Genomic DNA, 13,084 nt, shown 5'->3' with positions numbered 1-13,084 from the left:
AAAAAATTTTGGAAAATAGAATTAAAAGACTTTTTTGCAAAAAATCAAAGTTCATCCATAGTTTTTTTAAATATGCATTTTGAAAACTACTCATATGCATGGATCTCAATTTTTTGTGCCAAAGTTGTTATATTTTAATTTTATTTTCCATAAACTTTTTTATTTTATTTATTTGAAAGAGTTACAGAGAGGGAGAGGGAGAGAGAGAGAGAGAGAGAGGTCTTCCATTCGCTGGTTCACTCCCCAAAAGGCCACAACGGCTGGAGCTAAGCCAATCCAAAGCCAAGAGCCAGGAGATTCTTCCAGGTCTCCCACGTGGATGCAGGGCCCCAAGCACCTGGGCCATCCTCCACTGCTTTCCCAAGCACATTATCAGGGAGCTGGACCAGAAGTGGAACAGCCAGGACTCGAATGAGTGCCCATATGGGATGCTGGCATTGCAGTTGGCGACTTAACCTACTGCACCACAAACACTGGCTCCTCCATGAACTTTGAAATCCCCTTGTTACCTGTAGGTATTAAAAGTTCTTAGCACAGTGGATGGTGGTAATAAGTGCCCAGCAAGTGGAGAAATATTCTGCCATTTCCACTGTAACTTTGAGGAGGTAGAAATCTTTGTATATCCAAGGAAGTTCACAGTCCAATTTTGATGATTATTTGTATATCCTTTGGTGGAAAGCAGTACTAAAAAGCCCTTGGTTTGAGCCTGTATTCCACTCTAGCATCCAGCTTTGGTATTCATGCTCATGGACACTAAAATTCTGCATTTGGACAATAATTCACCTGTGACTCTGAAGATGTTTAGCTTAATCTTTTTTTTTTCTTGATCCAGCTGTGATACTTAGATTTTCTACAGTATGAAGAAATTCTGCTTGCCATCACTTCTCCCTCTTCTGAGACCTTTTAGACACAAAGGTACTCAGATACGATTTAGATATCTCCCCAACCTCTGCTCCATCCTCCGTTTTACAGTTACGGCACCAGAAATCAGAGAGATATACACATGCACAAGGTTACAAATCACCCTAGAGCAAATATTGCATTCTTTTTGCAGGGGCCTTGGGATAAAGAATCTCTGAATTTTAATTTATCCTTTTTTCTACTTGGCTGGAAACTCCTAAGGTGGCTAACCCATTCTTTTTTGTGTGTACTTCCACAGCTCTGGGTGAACCAGGAGGATGGGGTGGAGGAAGGGCCCAGTGATGTACAGAATGGGCACCTGGACCCCAACTCAGACTGCCTTTGTCTGGGCCGGCCACTACAGAACCGGGACCAGATGCGGGCCAACGTCATCAATGAAATCATGAGCACTGAGCGTCACTACATCAAGCACCTCAAGGACATTTGTGAGGTAGTCGTGGTAGTGCATTTGGGGGCATGCAGGGTGGGGTGGAGGGCACTTCCATGAAGAAATGACATCTCTCCTGGGCTGTGCCTGTGACAGTCCCAAGGACAGGAAACAGGAAAGGGTAACTGAACTGGCTTTCCAGATGCTATTCAATGGAGTGAATAGAATCCTTAGAAATTTTTGGATTTCTCAATCACTCTGTTTCTCACCTTTTCTCTGTCTCTCTTATTCTATTATCAGTCATTTTCTCTCTTGTTTATCTCTCCACTCTCTCCCATCTCTGTCTTTCTGTCCTTCTCTCACCTAAATCTCTGTCTTTATTCTCTTGGTTTTTAATCCACTTGCTGCTACTCCATGTAAGAGCCTAATAACCTTACTCATTAAAACAAAACACATCTCTCTTCAAGACAATGATTCATAGACTTGAACATTCACCAGAGTCTCTTGGGGGAGTTTGTTAAACATAGATTCCAGCCCCCTCACCCCTGCCATTCAAGTTGAGAATTATGAGTCTGAGCTAAGGCATAAGCATCTCTAAGCTTAATGAGCATCCCTGGTGATAACTGCTGCTGCTAGTCCTGTCTCACTTGGAGAACACTGGTTGTAGGCTTGAGCAAAGAAGAGCTTGTGGAAAGAAATCTACATCAAATAAACATTGTATGGACAAGCCGTGACTTCTTCAGTATTTCCCTGAAGTATGTCATTTTACTGTGCCCCTATACTCCCACACTCCAGGGTTGTGTTTCTATATTCTCTAACACCATTCTCTTCCTTCTCAGTACTAAGTGGAAGTGAGGACTTTTATTCTCACACTCTCTTGAGCTCAGTAGAAGCAAGTTGGCATTTTCAAAGGTTGTTTTACTAAACAGTAAGAGGAAACCAGTGAGAAATGGAGAAAAGGATATTTTTAAGACACACACAAACACACACACACTCCCAGTTACAGCTTTCTTCTTGATCTAGAGAAAATTTTTCTTTTTTTTTAACTTTTAGTTAATGAATATAAATTTCTAAAGTACAGTTTATGGATTACAATGGCTTTTCCCCCCATAACTTCTCTCCCACCCGCACCGCTCCCATCTCCCACCCGCACCCCTCCCATCTCCCATTTCCCGCTCCCTCTCCCATTCAATTCACATCAAGATTCATTTTCTTTCTTTCTTTCTTTCTTTCTTTCTTTTTTTTTTTTTTGACAGGTAGAGTGGATAGTGAGAGAGAGAGACAGAGAGAAAGGTCTTCCTTTTTGCCGTTGGTTCACCCTCCAATGGCCACCATGGCTGGCGCGCTGCGGCCGGCACACTGCGCTGATCCGATGGCAGGAGCCAGGTGCTTCTCCTGGTCTCCCATGGGGTGCAGGGCCCAAGCACTTGGGCCATCCTCTACTGCCTTCCCTGGGCCATAGCAGAGAGCTGGCCTGGAAGAGGGGCAACCAGGACAGAATCCGGCGCCCCGACCGGGACTAGAACCTGGTGTGCTGGCGCCGCTAGGTGGAGGGTTAGCCTATTGAGCCGCGGCGCCAGCCTCAAGATTCATTTTCAATTATCTTTATATACAGAAGGTCAATTTAGTATAAATTAAGTAAGGATTTCAACAGTTTGTACCCACGCAGAAACACAAAGTGTAAAAAAATACTGTGAGCACTAGTTATAGCGTTTGAATCTTTTTTGTTCAGTTTCCCATTAGAGGAGGGGTCATGTCCTATTTTCTATCCCCTAACCTGGAGGCCATTTAGGGTCATTTCTCTAGGACAGTGCTGACAGTAGAACTTTCTGCAGTGATGAAAATGTTCTCTGTCTTCACTTTCTAATGCAGTAAGCCACTAACCAGACATTTGTGGCTGTTGAGCACTTGAAATATGGCTAGTATGACTGAGAAATGAAAATTAAATTTTATTTAAATTTAATTAATTACATGTGACTAGTGACAGCCACATTGTACAGTATAGATCTAAAAAGACCAAGGCCAAGGACTGGGGCCCTTAACTTTCTTCACCTTAACTCTTTTTCTTACCCTTTCTGGGTCATCCTTCATGAGACAGTAAGATGTAGTGGAAAGAACATGAGCACTGGGGACATGGAGTGCTGGCTTTCACATACTAACTAGTCACTAATTAACCTGTAACCTTGAAGACATCCCTTAGCCCTCTGACCTTCAATCTTCTCATTTGTCCAATGGACTTCATTATACAAACATCTTAAGGTTACTGGGGAAATTAAGTAAATATAAAATTGTAATAACCTATAAGTATTTAGGAGAAGAGAGTTTCCCTTTCCTTTCTCTGTCTACTCATCCATATCATTTTCTTATTCCCTTCTTTCCACAAATGTCTGATATTTAAAAACAAAATTCTCCTCTAGAATGTGCTATATGATGTTGGATATCAAGCTATCAAAATGTCATTTATACAGCGAACTTTCAGTGACATTCAACTCCATACCAGGTCCTGGGCATAGCTCCTATGCTCAAAATGTTATACTCTAGACCACTGGCATCTGTGTCACCTGGGAACTTGTCAGGAATATAGCATTTTTGGCTCTAACCCAGACCTACTGAATCAGATTCTATATCTTAATAAGATTCCCAATTGATGTACAACATATATTCAAGTTTGAGAAGCATTACTCCAAAATGATAGATGTATTACAGTGTCATAGGGGCCTGAAATAAAAGTAAGTGCAGTCTGTTCTCCACTTGATAGCCAAGGGAAGATATCAAGACCTGAGTCAAGTCATACCATTCCTCTGCTAAAAACTTTCCACTGGCTCACCATCTTCTGAAGTAAAAACCAAAATTCTATTACTTATAAGGCTCTGTATGGCCAATCTCTCATTACCTCTGTGACTTCATCTCTTGCTCCTTTTACCCATGCACTCACTACACCAGCCACACTGGCCTGCTATTCTCTCAATGTGCCTGACGTGTTCCCACCTCAGAATTTTTGCTCTGATTCTTCTCTCTGCCTGGAGCAATCATCCTCCAGATTTCTATGTAGCCCCCTTCCTCACCTCCTTTGAGTCTTTACTCAAATATTATCCCCTTGAGACTTTCCTGACTATTTTATTTAAAATTGTGACCTTGCAGTACCTTTCCCCCTTTCCTGCCTTATTTTTCTTCATTACACCTATCACTATCTAACATATTTTACTTATACATTTTAGTTATTGTTTAGCTCTCCTACTAAAATGCAAATTTCTTAAGGAGCAAGGGTTTTCATCTGTTGGTTTTACTAATTCATTTCCCCAGCACAGTGCCTGGCACATAGTAGATGCTCAATAAATGATACTTAAATTTATAAATGAAATATAACTTTTTAAAAGATTGTATTTATCTACATGAGAGGTAGAGTTACAGACAGTGAGAGGGAGAGACAGAGAGAAAGCTATTCTGTCCATTGGTTCATTCCCCAAATGGCCACGATGGCTGGAGCTGCGCCGATCTGAAGCCAGGAGCCAGGTGCTTCTTCCCAGTCTCCCACGCAGGTATAAGGGCCCAAGGACTTGGGCCATCTTCCACTGCTTTCCCAGGCCATAGCAGAGAGCTGGATTGGAAGAGGAGCAGCCAGGACTAGCACTGGTGCCCATATGGGATGCCGGCGCTGCAGGTGGAGGATTAACCTACTACGCAACCACGCAGGCCCCATGAAATATAATTGTTCATGTTCGTGTACTAGTTTGCTTGACAAAGTACATTCACATTGTGTTCCACTTTATCTTCAATTAAAACAAAGGTTGTTATTGTTATTCCTATTTTCTACATAAGTAGATTGAGTCTCTTAGAAGTAAAAGTATTTTCCCAGAGTTCCTAGGCACTGGCCAAGTGTGAGTACTTCAGTCTTAGATGATCTATTCCCAATTTCCAAACATCTTTGCCTTTCCCCACAGGGCACAGGTTCAAGAAAGCTGTGCAAGTGTACCTCTTTCCAGAAGTTGAAACTTCTACTTTGAATCTACTTTGAGAACTTGCCCAGTCCAGACAACTCAATCAAAGATCTTTCTTAAGATCTATTGGGAGCTATCTTTCTGTGCTGTCCCACAACTACAGATGTCAGAGAGGATTAGAGAAGCTCTGTCTAGCTGCCTAGGGTGTGTCACCTGTAAACTAAAAGCTGTTATAAACAAATGACTTATCAGAAAAACTATCAGACTCAGAATTGGGAGTTCCACCTGGGTCACTTGCTGGAGAACCTCAGGTGATTTTTTTTCCACACTGGGCCTTGTTTCTGCATCTTTATAATGAGCAAATTGGAGCAGATGCTGTTTAAATGACATCTGGCTTTTTGGTTCCGTAAAATGTAGATATGTCCTCAGTAGAGAAAACTATGATAGTGAGCCAAGTTACCTCTTCATTTTCTGCCTCTTCCTCCTTATTGCCAATGGCGGCACATCTTACTCAACTGTGAATGTGTTAACATGACATTATCTATTTTTTCTGAAGGTTAAGGGAGATATCTAAACACTTCCCACTCTTGTACTTGTTGAAGGGGACACTGTATTTAATATAGAAAAAAAAAAAACCCTCATACTATCTATTAGAGAAACTTTTTTTACTCGTGGAAGCAGAAACTCCTTTGTGATCACTTAAATCACAGCATCCTCGTTTTACAGATGAGGAAGTAGAAAAGAAAGTGATTCAGTGAGATTAGTAAGAGAACAGGCCTTTTTAAATGAGTTCTCTGAAGAAGACCACATTCTTCTTTCTAAACTCAGTCATATAAAAATTACGCTTGGTTTAGTTCTAGATCACCTTGACTGATTATGGGCATGCCTCTTGTAATACTGGGAATACTCATATTGTAATCAAGGAAACTGAGACACAAGGCAAGCAGAACTAAACATGCCTTATAAAGATGTCTTGTCGGTCTCTCTTGAAGCAAATAAACTCAGTTATCCCCTACATGTGAAACAAATTCTGTAATCAGATGTCTCCAGTGAAGCTGGCCTCATTTCCCTCAGTCATCTTTATTTTTGTCTGATGTCCTTCACCATCAAGAAATGCTTCCTTAAATCGTACCAGGTTTATTATGCCGTAGCTTCAAGCCATTTCCCGTTGATATATTTAAGCTTGGAATTTCAAACTTATTAGCCATTTGGGTTTCTCCTTTCTGAGAATTGCCTAACCCAGTACTTCCCAAATGTCTTTACATATTGACACACACAGAGAATGAACACTTTGTATAAAATAGTAATATTTTTATGATATATTATATTAAAAGTAGCCAATGAGTGGCCAGCCCAGGGATTTATACCTGCCCTAGTCCCTACCTATCCATACCACCAAGACACTCCAGGCCCTATTCCTATCCTTTCTTTGCTCATTTTCCTCCAGTCTCTCATATTTTTCTTAATGATTTATCAGAGTTCCTTATATATTCCAGTAATTAATTCATTGTCAGTTTTTCATGTCAGAAATATCTTCTTCCTGTCTCCTTTAATGGTTTTATTTCATTTGAAGAGTTTCCCTTCTCAAAAAGGGGAAGGAGGAAGGGAAAGAAAATCACCAGTTTGAACAGTCTGCTCCTTAATTACCTTTGGCCATCATTATTCTGGGAAGAACTAGTCATTTTGCATTTATTCAACCAATATTTATTGAGTTTCTACTTTGTACCTGGTATTCAAATAAATTCTGATGATACAATGGTAAATAAGATAACTGTGGTCATCATCCATAAAGATGATAAGAGTCTAATTTTCTTTAAATACTCTTCAAGATGTTTGTCAAGTCTCATGTCAGGCTTCAGGCTTTAGGCTATATCTATCTATATGTATATATATGATATTTTGGTGCAGTGGCTTAAGCTGCTGCTTGGAACACCCCCATCCTATATCAGTGTGCCTAGGATTGTGTTTCGCTTCCACTTCTGATCCAAGTTCCTACTATTGCACCTTGGAAGCACCAGATGATAGTTCAAGTGTTGGAATCCCTGCCAGTCATGTGGGAGGTGAACTTCCTGGCTTCTGAATTTGACCTGCTCTGACCCTTGCTGTTGGGGCATTTGTTGAGTGAATCAGTGAATAGATTGGTCTTTCTCTCAGCCTTTAAAATAAATAATAAAAATGACTAAATATTTAATAATCAATATGAAGCTCCTAAAGCATCAGAACTGAAAGAGGATATGGAAATCTTTTCTGCTGTGTTCATTTTAGAGATGGAGACAACTGGCATCTAGACTTGGGAGGACCTTCCCTAAAAAGGTTTTTCCAAATCCTAGATGATCCAGCAGCTCTTTGAGCCATACTGTTTCCCACCATTTTTTGGGATCTTCTCTGCAAATCTTCAATATGGTTTATATCCCATGTCAAAGCACTACTTTGATATCAGTGCAATAGATCTCAACTTGTAGATCAGCCCTTGTGAATTCAGAAACGAAGTTGTTAAATGCATGAACAACCTTTCTTGGCTGTTAACATGGCAATGCCAGGGCTGATTCTTTCCAGTTGTAATTGATGTGATTACCTTGTGGCCTGCAAAGCTTGAATCAGTTCACATCTAGTGCAATAGTGCACACTGTTACTTCTTAGCATTTAGATGGAGTCTAGGGGTTTTTGAAGCATGCCTGAGAGTAAGAGCCACAGATCTCTTCTGCTCCCTCTACGCTTGTGAGAGGCCCTCAGAGATCCCCTGAGTCTTTGACAACAGGACAACCAGACTGATTCCCTCTACCATTCTTCATCGTGTTGCTTTTCAGACCCCTCCATACCCTGCTTACTTCCCTTTGGTTCTTTTGTTTTTAGAATTAAAAGGTAAGTTTATTTTGGTATAAAAAATTGAAATGCATAGGTAGATTTTCATAATATACATTTCCATGAAATATTTGAAGCCTCTTGTGTATATCATCCTGATATGAAAATATACAACATAATTTGAAAACTACAAAAGATTTGAATAGACATTTCACCAAAGAAAATATATTAAAAACGCACTGGAGGATGGCCCATGTGCTTGGGCCCCTGCACCCACGTGGGAGACCAGGAGGAGGCACCTGGCTTCTGGCTTCGGATCAGCGCAGTGCACCGGCCGTGGTGGCCATTTGGGGAGTGAACCAATGGAGGGAAGACCTTTCTCTCTGTCTATCTCTCACTGTCTAACTCTGCCTGTCCAAAAAAAAAAAAAAAACAGGCATATGAATTGATGTTCAGCATTGTTGGGAAGACACGAATTGAAACCATATGAAATACCACCAAAAGGTTGTAATAAAAAATTTGACAATACTAAGTGTTGGTGGGGGTATGGAGAAACTAGGACCTTCAATCATTGCAGGTGGGAGTGTAAAATGGCACAGCCACACTGGAAAGCTGCTTGGTAGTTTCTCTAAAAAGTTAAACAGAGTTACCCCACGATTCAGCATTATAACTCTCAGTTATCTGTCTGAGAGAAAGAAAAGCATTTATCTACACAAAGATGTGTGTGCATCACAGCCCTTTGGCTCTTGAAAAGAGAAGCTTAGAATTGAATGCTGCTCTCCAGCAGTGGTGTGATTGCTTCCTGTTTCCCCTCTTATTTCTGCCTCTCAATCTGTTTTTTCCTTTTCCTAACTTAAAATTGCATTAGGGTTTCTGGCAGTCACATTTCACTGCCAACACATCTGAAACTCAAAAACTCTAAAAGTGAATGAATGAGAAGAGACAATTATTGATTTGACCCCTATCCAAACCTCTGCTCATCACCACCATGGAAAATTTGATAATCATTAGGCTAGCTAAAATAAGAGAATAAAAAAAAATAATAAAAGCAAGACTCCATGGAACTAGTCATCTATCCTGGCTTTTCTTCTCCCAGAAACCTAAGCAGTTACATATGACATAAACATTGAGGGTGCCATTTTGGGTTTTCTGACTACTCTTATATTCTTAGGTCCTATCCATCCCTTATTGCCTTGATAGGCCATTTACTAAATATTATTTGTAATTCTTTAAAGCAGTTATGTGTCTTACATACTAGTGCTTGAGACTATCTTGAGAAGACATCATATTCCTCCTTGCCCAACCCCCAAATACATACACCTCCTTGATAATAGTGTACACAGGGAAACCTTAAAGCTGTATTTTCTTTTCTTTACAGTCTTTGGTTAAGACTTTTCCCCAATTTTTTAAAAAGATTTTATTTATTTATTAGACAGGCAGAGTTACAGACAGACAGAGGGAGAGACAGAGAGAAAGGTCTTCCATTCACTGGGTCACTCCCCAAATGGCTGCAACAGCCAGAGCTGGGCCAATCCGAACCCAGGAGCCAGGAACTCCTTCCAGGTCTCCCACATGGGGTCAGGGGCCCAAGCACTTAGGCTATCTTTCGTTGCTTTCCCAGACCATTAGCAGAGAACTGGATTGGAAGAGAAGCTGGAATACCAGTTGGCGCCCATATAGGTTGCCAGAGCCAAAGATGGATGCTTAGCCTACTACACCATGATGCCCGCCCCTCCCCAATTATTTTTAAAGATTTATTTTAGCTATTTGAAAGGCAGAGTTACAGAGAGAGAGAAGAGACAGAAAGGTCTTCCATTTGCTGGTTCACTTCCCAAATGGCCACAACAACAGCCAGGACTGGGCTGGGCCAAAGCCAGGAGCTAGGAGTTTCTTCTGGTCTCCCATGTGGTTGCAGGGGCCCAAGCACTTGGGTCATCTTCTGCTACTTTCACGGGTGCATTAGCAGGAAGCTAGATTGGAAGTGGAGCATCCGGGGCTCATATGGATGCCATCATTGCATGCAGTGGCTTTATCTGCTATACCACGATGCCAGCCCCCTTTTCCCTAATTTTTAATCATGAAAATGAAAAGAAACATTAGAGAAGGTTTAAAAATATGAACAAAATCAATCAGAATTCACCAAATACAAAAGAATTGTTGTGCTCTTGCATAATACTTTCAAATCTGTCCATATATATATGTACATATAAAGGGATTTTATATATATATGTGTATATATATATGTATATATATAAAGGGTTATGATTATAGTGATGTACCACTTTATGTTCTGCTTTTAAACATTATATTATCAATATTCATCTGTACTTCTCTTTAATTAGTGGCTAGCTGTATTAAGTCATCTGTTATTCTCAAATGAGTCCTGAACACCTGCTCTGTAAAAAATACCACACCTAGACACTGAAGAACTTGCTGGCTGAGTTCATCCAAATGATCTCTCCTGGCCAGCTACCTTAGATACCTGAAAAACTCGCTTTAAGAAATTGTTGGACTGTGGCCAGCATTGTGGCATAGTGGGTTAAGTTGCTGCCTCTGATGCTGGCATCCTATATGGGCACTGGTTCAAGTCCTGGCTGCTCCACTTCCAATTCTTCTCACTGCTAATTGGCCTGCAGAAGCAGCACATGATCCAAGTGCTTGAGTTCCTGCACCCACATGTAAGTTCCCCAGGGAGTTCCAGACTCTTGGATTAGACCTGGCCCAGCCCTGGCCGTTAAGGCCATTTGGGAATTCAAACAGTAGATGGAAGATTTTCCTCTCCCTCACCCTCTTCCTCTCTCTCTCCTTTTCCCTCTCTGTAACTCTGACTTTCAAATATAAAATTTTTTTTTAAATAAATGCTTGATTTTGTTAATTCTTGTTCCCTAATGGGAAATTTTCCTGACTTGGCCTCTGTTGCCAAATTGTGATCACTATTATTATAACCTTTTGCATCGGTCTTAGAAGGAATAGAACTTGAGAGATGTGAATCGATCTAGCTAAACCAACAACTACTAAGATGAGTGAAACTGTGCTCAACGAACTTCCAGAAAATGATCCTTTAACTTTTGGGTTCTTTGTCATAGAGTATGGTGGGGAAAGCCCTATGCTCTGGTGCCTTTTCACTCTGAAGACCTTTGCTAGAGCTGCAACATTCCTAGTTACTCACTGGTCGAGTGATTCCCTTCTCTAAACCTCATTCTCCTCATATGAAAAATGGAAATGACTATACTTCATGGAACTGAAATGAGGCTCCCAAGTACTTAGGAAGTAGTAAAGCCCTCTGAGAGTGGGAGACAGCCTCATTCTTGGCTTTTCCTTTGTCTGCAGGGCTACCTGAAACAGTGCCGAAAGAGAAGGGACATGTTCAGCGATGAGCAACTGAAGATAATCTTTGGGAACATTGAGGACATCTACAGGTTTCAGATGGGCTTTGTGAGAGACCTGGAAAAACAGTACAACAATGATGACCCCCACCTCAGCGAGATAGGACCCTGCTTCCTGGAGCACGTAAGCATCTTACCCCTTTGGGGGGAGGCTTTTAAGAAACCTTAGGAAACAACAGAAGGAAAGTCTGAGCTGTCTATTTCTGTTCAGCTGCTTTGTCCTGTGGTGGGGGATTGGTTTCTCTCTGGCTCTGATTTTGAGCCTCAATCTCTGGCCAGGGTATGAGGACTTAGAAAGGTGTTATGATTTAACCTGGGATTCTCTTTCTTTACCATTCCCTTCTTATCTTGTCTTTCAAGACTGTTTCCAGTAGGAGTTTTTCTACAGTTTGTTCTGTTCCTGTTGAATTCAGTCTCCATGAATCCCAGTGTTTTGGGATGGGGGACTCAACATATTCATTGCACAGAATATCCATGAACTGAGAAATAAGAGGGACCATGGTTGCAAGAAAGTAAGCTCCCACAAGGCATTTAGTAGAGATCAGTGGGATAGGGGAAATGACAAGCGGAAGAGACCATAGGCTTAGCAGCAGGAGTACTAGGAAACAGGACAGTGAGGACTATGCCCTGTGCCTGTAATGACCATCTGAATAACTTTGGCCAAGGCCCTTATCCTCTTTGGGCTTCAGCTTCCTCATCTAGAATATGAGAAAGTTTCATTGTATGACCTTGATGATTCCTTTATATCTTTTGGGTCTCATTCATAGGTAACCTTGTTTTCCTTTATGAAGTATTTATTTTTAAAGAGGTAATATATGCTCATGATACAGGATTCAAATGATACACAAATGTGCACCTAAAAGAAAGTCATTTTGGAAAATTAACTGCTTTGCTTATGGGAGTCCATAAGACTATACTTATGTTCAGTGATTGGTAGGAAAAGTCCTTGCTATGATTTCTTATAGCCAAAGGATCCAAAGCAAAATCAGAAATAGGAAAAGGCATGTGGGATGAAGTCCAGAGGAAACAAGGCACAAACTTCCAAGAGACTTCATCCCCAGTAGAGTAACATAGTATGCACTAAATTCCTTTAGGATTGAGATATGACATGTCTGCCAGAGAAACTCATTAGAAACTCAGTGTCCAAGGTTTCAATAGGAGGCTGCTCATGTAGGCACCCTCTACTAGCATCTACCAGATTCCCAGATTCACAGGAGAGCAGGTATTCACCATAAACCACAGGCAGTCTAGGCACAGCAACTTACTCTTGTCAGAGAATGGTGGAGAACCCTCTTGAGATCCGATTACAAGATGCCAGCCAATGAGAATCCTGTCAAGCTGGTCTTTCTAAAGATTAGCAGTCTCAGGCCTGATATGGTAACCTCCTCCTGCATGGTATGAAAACTGTTTCATAGGCCGGCGCCGTGGCTCAATAGGCTAATCCTCCACCTTGGGGCGCCAGCACACCGGGTTCTAGTCCTGGTCGGGGCGCCGGATTCTGTCCCGGTTGCCCCTCTTCCAGGCCAGCTCTCTGCTATGGCCCGGGAGTGCAGTGGAGGATGGCCCAAGTCCTTGGGCCCTGCACCCGCATGGGAGGCCAGGAAAAGCACCTGGCTCCTGCCTTCGGATCAGCGCGATGCGCTGGCCAGAGCGCGCCGGCCACGGCGGCC

The 13,084-nt window shown here is 41.6% G+C and overlaps 1 protein-coding gene across 15 annotated transcripts in view; it reads left to right on the top strand.

The window, feature by feature from the left end:
• The window catches only part of ARHGEF9 (Cdc42 guanine nucleotide exchange factor 9), a 407,314-nt gene that overhangs the window by 320,136 nt on the left and 74,094 nt on the right, over nt 1-13,084 (top strand). For all 15 annotated transcript variants that reach the window (XM_008272701.5, XM_070067439.2, XM_051827736.3 and 12 more), the window contains 2 exons: nt 1,160-1,351; nt 11,359-11,538. In XM_008272701.5, coding sequence (XP_008270923.1) covers nt 1,160-1,351; nt 11,359-11,538 — 372 coding nt within the window. The remainder of the gene's footprint in view (nt 1-1,159; nt 1,352-11,358; nt 11,539-13,084) is intronic.

Source organism: Oryctolagus cuniculus, chromosome X (genome assembly GCF_051225735.1).
Source record: "Oryctolagus cuniculus isolate XC-2025 breed Fujian yellow rabbit chromosome X, ASM5122573v1, whole genome shotgun sequence".
Lineage (NCBI taxonomy): Eukaryota > Metazoa > Chordata > Mammalia > Lagomorpha > Leporidae > Oryctolagus > Oryctolagus cuniculus.
Note: the sequence above shows the minus strand (reverse complement) of the source record. Positions and strands in the feature narration are given on the sequence as shown.